This window comes from Saccopteryx bilineata, chromosome 1 (genome assembly GCF_036850765.1).
Source record: "Saccopteryx bilineata isolate mSacBil1 chromosome 1, mSacBil1_pri_phased_curated, whole genome shotgun sequence".
Lineage (NCBI taxonomy): Eukaryota > Metazoa > Chordata > Mammalia > Chiroptera > Emballonuridae > Saccopteryx > Saccopteryx bilineata.
The window spans coordinates 115,630,861-115,639,124 of NC_089490.1; the positions used below are offsets into that span (position 1 = coordinate 115,630,861).

General features: G+C 37.9%; 1 protein-coding gene across 4 annotated transcripts in view; it reads right to left on the bottom strand.

The window, feature by feature from the left end:
• Positions 1 to 8,264, bottom strand: part of EPS8 (EGFR pathway substrate 8, signaling adaptor) — a 189,681-nt gene that overhangs the window by 42,093 nt on the left and 139,324 nt on the right. For all 4 annotated transcript variants that reach the window (XM_066264549.1, XM_066264547.1, XM_066264546.1 and 1 more), the window contains 3 exons: positions 6,911 to 7,037; positions 5,348 to 5,436; positions 4,897 to 4,971 (listed from right to left, as the gene is read on the bottom strand). In XM_066264549.1, coding sequence (XP_066120646.1) covers positions 4,897 to 4,971; positions 5,348 to 5,436; positions 6,911 to 7,037 — 291 coding nt within the window. The remainder of the gene's footprint in view (positions 1 to 4,896; positions 4,972 to 5,347; positions 5,437 to 6,910; positions 7,038 to 8,264) is intronic.

Consider the following 8,264-nt stretch of genomic DNA (forward strand, 5'->3'; position numbering starts at 1 on the left):
TAGAAATCTGGTGTTCTATATATAGCAGCAATAATGGAAGCATTCATAATTGCTGATGTGGTCTTGGACTTTCATCTTCTGATCTCTTATTGCCTGGTTCTGACATTCACGCTGATAAGGTTTCTTACTGTCCTACGTTTGTACAGCAAGATCCACTTTGTATTCTACTTCAGTTCTTGTCTAGTTACCGCTGGTGAAAAAGAATGAGATTTATTGTCTTTTATTTCTTGGATTCTCTTTTTTCCCCCCATTTTTGATATTCAAGTAAAAGCTATGAGAAATACTGAATTTCCTCCATTGTTGATGAAGATTGAATAACTAAATGATCATAGTTTTCATATGCTCTAAATCAAAAAGTGAAATTTATGTTTCATGGTTACTATTCTTACTCTTTAGAAAAATCACAGAAATAATACATAGAACAATGCTTACAGTTGTTATTATTGCTTTTGTCATTTTATACAGTAATCATTTGCTCTTTTGACAGGGTGACTCACTCATAATCATGCCACACATTTCTACCTTATCCCCAAAAAAGGAAACTTTTCCCTCCTGGAAGTTTCTAAAAGAAAGAAGTTCTGCCTTCCTTCCACTTCTCTCTCTTGCCCTCACCACAAAAAAACAGAAAGGCAGGCACATTACTGTGCCCATTTCGTTAAATGTATAACATAAGGAAAAAGCATAGCTGTTAAAAATCTAGGAAATAAAGATTTGTATCTTGGATCCTGGCCTATGAGAAAAGCGGTATGACCTTTTGTTGGATAACACTCCAATTTTTTCACAAAGGGAACTGTTCCCAACACACCATTTGTTAACTCTAAAAATTATACCTTATGCAAAAACAGACATGTAACAGAAGGAAGTTGTTTTTTTTTGGGGGGGGTGTTACATGCATATTACCATACCAGGAACAACGTGTGCAGACCAAAGACTGCTAATTGCTCCCTAGTGTCCTTTCTCTTCTTCCTTCTAGAAAGAGAAGCTTTTGCATTTCAGATGGACACACAGCCACTCAGGTGGAAACTATAATCCTTTACTGTTAGGTGTGGCCCTATGAGGAAGTTCAGGCCACCTAGATAATGGCAGAAAGTACCTGTTTAAATTCATTTACCTCTTTAAGGACAAGGCTGTCTTTCTTTGCCTTTGTAAGGCTGTTAAAAGAACATGAAGGTAAATGAGCTTCTATCCTTGATATTTAACATAATTGCTCAATTCTTCCTCTTGGAAACATTTTCTTCATTTGGCTTCTAGAATATCACAATGTTGTTGTGTTTCTTCTCCTGACTTATTTCTTGTCAATCTTCTTTGCTGGTCCTTCCCATTCTCCTGACACTGAAACTGCCTTGAGCTCTATCAGTCCTCACTCTTCTTTATTTATAATCACTCCGTTGGTGCCATCATCCAATTTCATGACTTGAAATGCCTTCTTGTGGGTCAAATAAGTTTGCAAATATGATGTATATGTTTGCTCGCTTATAGTTTGCATTGGTTGTGGGGGACAAACTGTAAGCAGACAGGATCCTTATAGCCTAAGGCTTAGTTTTAAGACTAAGCCTTTCCCACTCTTTTGTACTAAGATCTTCTCAACACTAAGCTTTTCCCCACACCCTTGACTGTTGCATGACGTGGGGTGGTGCACTCTTATGAGGAATTCCACTTATGCCTCAGAGAAGTGACTTTGTATCAGAGACTTCCTTATTTGTATACTGGCTTAAAGCCTTTAATTTCTACACTATAAAATAAGGGAGACCAGGGGTTCCCTCTCTCAGTTCCTGAAATTATCACTGCAGAGGAGAAGCAGCCAAGATGGCAGAGTGCTGAAAAAGAAGCCAGTTTGTGCAGAGAGAAGGAGATGAGGAACAGAGGTGAATAAGGCTGGTGAGGTAGAAACCTTTGATTCTAGGAATACTCAGATGAGTCAGTGGCTTTGGGAGCCCTGAATGGAAAGGGAAGTGTTTTCCTGCTGTGTATATTTTCTCGTCCGCTGGGTGTGAGCTAGGATTAAAAGTAATGGCCTGCCAGTTCTTGGCTCCTTCATTACTGTCTGTCTGAATCGAATGCGAACCTGCATGGGCCAGGCAGCTGTGATGGTGGCCACGGCTACTGGCTTTATACTTCTATAAGTAGAAAATCCTCAAATTTGTTATCTTTAAGCCCAATTTAACCATTGAACTCCAAATTCAAATATTCAACTACCAATTCCAGTTTTTCCATCTGAATTCCTTATCTTCCTCCAAAAATCTATTTATAGCTAGTGCTTGACTTATGACCACGATTGGTTCTGACAGACCAGTCGTAACACAATTTGGTCATAAGTTGAGTAGGCTATATGTACAGTACTGTGAAATGATGTTATAAAAATCTTTAAGTCATATTTTATCATAATTTTCTTTCATTATTGTTATATATCATAATTTTCTTTGTTCATTTTATGCTATTTCTATCATCTCTACACCATTTTGTTTCTTATTTTTACATTCGTCAGGTTTAAGTAAAACACTGCATTACCAGTACAAATGGTTTAATACTTGCTAAACATACAACATTACAAAATACAGGTGCATACAAAAAATACCATAGGAAACATTTTCCAAATTGCAAAACATATCAAAATATATAAACATGTATGAAACATTTCATTGGCCGCTGGAGCTTGGCTGCAGATCGTTGATGTCGTCATCTGAGGCAGCAGTTGGGGTTACCGGAGTTGGTTTTTTCATAAACATGTGCGATCACATTCACTTTCTTTCCTCCTTTGTACTTGTTCATTGATTGCTTTTTCATATGTGCCTTGACCAGGGGGTTACAGCAGAGCAAGTGGCCCCTTGCTCAAGCCAGTGACCTTGGGCTCAAACCAGCAACCATGGGGTCATGTCTATGATCCCATACTCAAGCCAGCGTCCCTGCCTCAAGCTGGTGAACCCATGCTCAAGTCGGATGAGCCCATGCTCATTTTCATGTTGAGATCGATGGTCTTTCTTTCCTTCTTGGCAGGCTGAGGCGTAGACAAAGACAATTTCCCCTTGGTAGACATCTTGGGAGGGGTTTGATGAAAAATATCCAAGACACAAAACACAAATTGCTGTACCGAGTCTGGGATAACAGTTGAAATGGTGCACATGGAGATGGTAGTGCTGGGAGCTGGTCCGCACTGTCGTACACCCAGCTGGACAACGTTTGCACCGCCAGACATGGAGCAGTTGTGGCTAGTGATTGTGGTCATGAAGTTGAATGGTCGTAAATTGCATAGGTCGTAAATCGATCAATATCTATAATCCATCTTCACCATCTCAGTTAATAATCAGTCCATAAGAGCCCTGGCCGGTTGGCTCAGTGGTAGAGCGTCGGCCTGGCGTGCAAGGGGTCCCAGGTTCGATTCCTGGCCAGGGCACACAGGAGAAGCGCCCATCTGCTTCTCCACCCCTCCCCCTCTCCTTCCTCTCTGTCTCTCTCTTCCCCTCCCACAGCGAGGCTCCATTGGAGCAAAGATGGCCCAGGCGCTGGGGATGGCTCCTTGGCCTCTGCCCCAGGCGCTAGAGTGGCTCTGGTCGCGACAGAGCGAAGCCCCGTAGGGGCAGAGCATCGCCCCCTGGTGGGCAGAGTGTCGCCCCCTGGTAGGCGTGCCGGGTGGATCCCGGTCGGGCGCATGTGGGAGTCTGTCTGACTGTCTCTCCCCGTTTCCAGCTTTATAAAAAAATAATAATAATAATCAATCCATAAGGCCAAAACCCTTGGCAATATCCTTGGCTCTTGTACAGCACATCTAATCTACCAGCAAATCTTGTTACTTCTATGCTTGAAGAAACTGACTTCCCATCACCTCCAATGTTACTGGGCCAAACACCATAATCTCTCATTTGGATTATTTTAATAGTCACCTCAGTCTTTTCTTTCCCCAAATTTCTAAATATTGCAGCCTTTTTTCCCCCAAAAAAGTGTCAAAGGTTTCACAATCACCTATAAGGATCAGCAAAGTATGTCTTATCTGTTAATTTGCCAACCTCGTTTCCTTCTAATTGCGATTTCCTCCCTTACTCTGTTCAAGTCACAATACCTATTTATTCCAAGAACCTGATTTGCATGTTGTCATCTAAGAACATTACTTTAGCTGTTCTTTGTCTGGAATTTTCTTTCTCAGAAACCCACATGATTCATTCCTTACTTTGTTGCCTCAAATGACACCTTTTCAGTGCCTTTTCCTTTAACCAATCCTATTCAAAAATTGTAACATATACACATACACCTGAAACACTCCCTTGTTCACCTTCCCTGATGTATTTTATCTCATAGCATTTATTTTTAGTGAACTGTATTAGTTATGAATTTATTCAGGTTACTGTTTGTTTTTCCATTCTAAAATATGAGAAAGAAAGAATTTATGTCTGTTTTGCTCCTAGTGAGCTACTAATAATGCCAAGCACATAGCAGGCTGTCAATTAAATATTTGTTGAATAAATAAGTAAATGAACAGATGACTGGATCAGAGACAGCTTAGGGAATGGAGGAACACCTCAATGGAAAAAATCTGGGTCTCTGAATACTGTCCTGGAGCAGAGCCATCTATCCAGCTCCGGACTCCGCATGCCTGGCCCCTGCTGTGAGAAAGAGAAAAACTTTTCTATCAGTCAAGCCATGTATACTACACTGATACCAACTGAAACATTAGTATCCAATAAATTTTTATTTCTTTGCTTTTCCCTAGCTCTATCAGAAACATCAGTTTCCTCAGATACAAAGTAAGGTGTTCGAAATATATAATTTCTAAGGTTCTTTTAAACTCTCAAATTTCACATTCTCAGTGTTTATACAAATGGCAAGGCAAGAAATCATCTAAACAGACACATGGGGTTAAAAACATACTAAGATGATTACTTTCTTAAATTAATAAAATCTTACCATATTTAATGGAGTAAATAAAAAATGAACCAAATCTGCAGCACTAGGATTCTGAATATGAGACTTCAATTTGGCCTGTAATATTAAGAAAGTAGATAAACATATTACTATGGTATAATTGAACAAAAGGCAGACATTAAAAAAAATGTCCAAAATAGACTCACATGAAAATTTCTTTACTTCTAGATTCACTTTCAGTATATTTATTAGCATGGGTAAGTCAGATTAGGAAAACTAAGTTTTTTTTAAAAAAAGAAGTATTTCTTTGTTGCTCAAGTCTCTCAGATATACATGATTTATTATGTTGTCTTAATTAAAGGTAAATAATAACATGAATACAAAAAAATTTACAAGAACAACTTTCTCTCTTAATTTAATCAGGATCATCCTGGCTAGACATTGATCTCTTTCATTTGTTTCTTTTCATTACATATAAATAGATTTGACTTACCAGAAGGTTAAATGCATGCTTAAACTTTTGAAAACAATCAATAAATTCATCAGGAGGAGGAGGTTTTGCCCGCAGTGTTAAAACACCCTCTAAAGAAATAAGTAGGAGGAGGGGTAGATGAGAACCAATTGCCAAAAAAAATACATTAAAAAAAGTTTAAAGAAAACCACATGTATGTCTGTAAAATTTGATGATCACACCAGGTAACAGGCTCCCCAGTTACTCGACTACATCTCATACTCTGACTGTAACAAATTAAGATGATCCAATATTTGAAATGGATTCCTCTACCTTTAGGTACCAAGCCTTTATTTCATTCCATAAATATACATTGTCGTCTTTCTAAATGCTAGTCATTGTGCTTATCATTGTGAAGACTATAAAAAATGTGTAAGTTACCAACCCTATTCTCAAGGGCGTTAAAATCTAAGAGAAGATATGAATTAGATAAGTAACAAAGATAGACCAACTGAGATGTACAAAAAGATGTACAAACTAGAAAGGCACTGCACCTGGTTGGGAGATAGAGGAATATGTACCTAAAAGATATTTCATGGGAAAAGCAGTTTTAAAGATGGGATCTGAAAGTTTGTTCCAGGGCAGTCAGTTAAGAAAAACAACATGCTTGCATAAAAACAGCATAAGCAAAAACATGAAAAAAGGAAACTGCGCGTACATAAAATAACATTAAAGCAAAGAAACATGAGAATGGAAAAGTACATTAAGGGTAGACTGAGGATGACCTTGACGGGCAGGGTGAGTGAAGAGTGGACTTATGCAACAGAATAGGAATTAACATGCCTTTTAGCAGTAGAATGAAGTGACTGCCCCAGAGCTTTAAGACAACCATCCTCACATAATAAGACAGGCGGCTTGAAAACTGCTTAGAAAGCTGGGCAAAAAAATTGATGCTAGCTTGAAACACATTCTTGACTTTTATTGTCATAAAAAGGAAAACAGCTGAATAAAAGAAACATTGAAAGGTTAAGTCAATGTTGGCTACAAACTAGAGAATGGAGTCATAGAAGAATCTATGGTTTCAAAACTCAGTGACCGTGAGCATAGTATATATACCCTTCAAAAAGAAGCACTAAGTTTGAAATATTAGGAAGCAATAATACTTAATTTCAGAATATATAAAGGTGAGGTATATCCAGATATACACATCTGGAAGACAACTCTACAGCTCATATGCTTATGATGTAGACATTTAACAAAATAATGAGGTTCTATATTTACAATAAAACAAACCAAATATGAGAAAAATAAAGGTATGACTTTAACAGACATTGACTTTATAATCACATAGCCTCTACCTGAATCTCAGATCTCTGTGATTGAGGTAAAGTATCCTAGAGGCTTTCTTTAAAGTTAGCCAACTAGGAACGAAAATGGACTGTTCCCTGGGCCCGTCTTCGTCTCTGCCTAAATCTCTGGTGCTTTCCCAAAACTGGAAAAGAGACCTTGATTCACAAAAGAGTTTTGCTGAGCAGTTCACAGGGCAGAAACGGCCTGCCACTGGGTTCAGAGTAATCTTGAGAAGATAGAGAGTATCAAACTTACCTCCTGGTCCTTTCCTTTTACTCTTCTTAGTTTTCTTCCTTTTAGAAAGCTCAGAAAATGCTTCAGCTGCTTTTTGGAGTTTTGTGATAAAAAATTCAATGTCATCCAAAATGTGGTTTAAGATTTGCTGAAATTAGAAATTACAGAATTAAATATAAAACAAAGTTATTTTTGCTTTGGCTATATACAGTAAAAAAAAGTCAGAAAGTTAATAAAAAAGGAAGAAAAATACTTTCTACATGCATATTTCAAGTTTTCTAATTTTAAGAATTGAACTAAATAGACTTGTAGCCAAAGTCTGATATTTACATTTTTCTTTATTTTTATTTTGCTCTGTTTAAAGTGCCACCAAGAAAGCATCTACAATGTATATTCAGATCAGAATTATTTTCAATTATTCTAATTTTCTCATAGTGTTCTGCCACATAAAATTAGGGGAAAATAATTCTAAGAAGCATTTCATGGCCCCAGCCAGTTGGCTCAGTGCACTGGCCCAGCACTGGCCCAGCATGTGAATGTCCCAGTTTCAATTCCTGGTCAAGGCACACAGGAGAAGCACCCATCTGCTTCTCCACCCCCCCCCCCCTCATTTCTCTCTCTCTCTCTATCTCTCTCTCTTCCCCTCCTGCAGCCATGGCTCAATTAGAACAAGTTGGCCCTGGGTGCTGAGGATGGCTCTATGGCCTTGCCTCAGGCGCTACGAAGAGCTGGATTGCTGAGCAACAGAACAATGCCCAAGATGGGCAGCGCATAGCTCCCTAGTGGACTTGCTGGGTGGATCCTGGTCAGGGCGCATGTGGGAGTCTTTCTCTGCCCCCCTCCCTCCTTTCACTGAATAAAAAAATTAAAAAACAAAAATATTTCATTAGAAAAGTACTGAGCATTTTTGTTTTTCTATTAAGTGTTCCAATAAAGCACCAACAATATTGATTTATGAAATTAAAGGTATGTTGTGATTGCCTAATAAAGAGATAGGTCATCTACAATAATAGGCATTAAGAAGAGTTTAGTTTATATGGTAAAATAAAGGTAATGATGAACTGTGCTTTCAGGGATCATCAAATTAATTTTGATTATCTCATATACTCTAAGTCTTAATTGACTTTCTCTAATATGTGTGAAATTCGACATTCTTCTAAAAACTAGAAACTAGGATTAAATGAACATTTAAAGCATAATCAGTGTGTAATATAAAATTAAACTCCAAACTTCAAATTCCTCTAAGTCTGTTTCCAAATTAAAAATGAGTATAGTATAAAAAATAATTGTACTAATATATTTTGTGATTACATCACAGGGCATTGTCATTCAGCAAGTAGATTTACTATAGAGGAATAAAAATAAATAAAGCCTT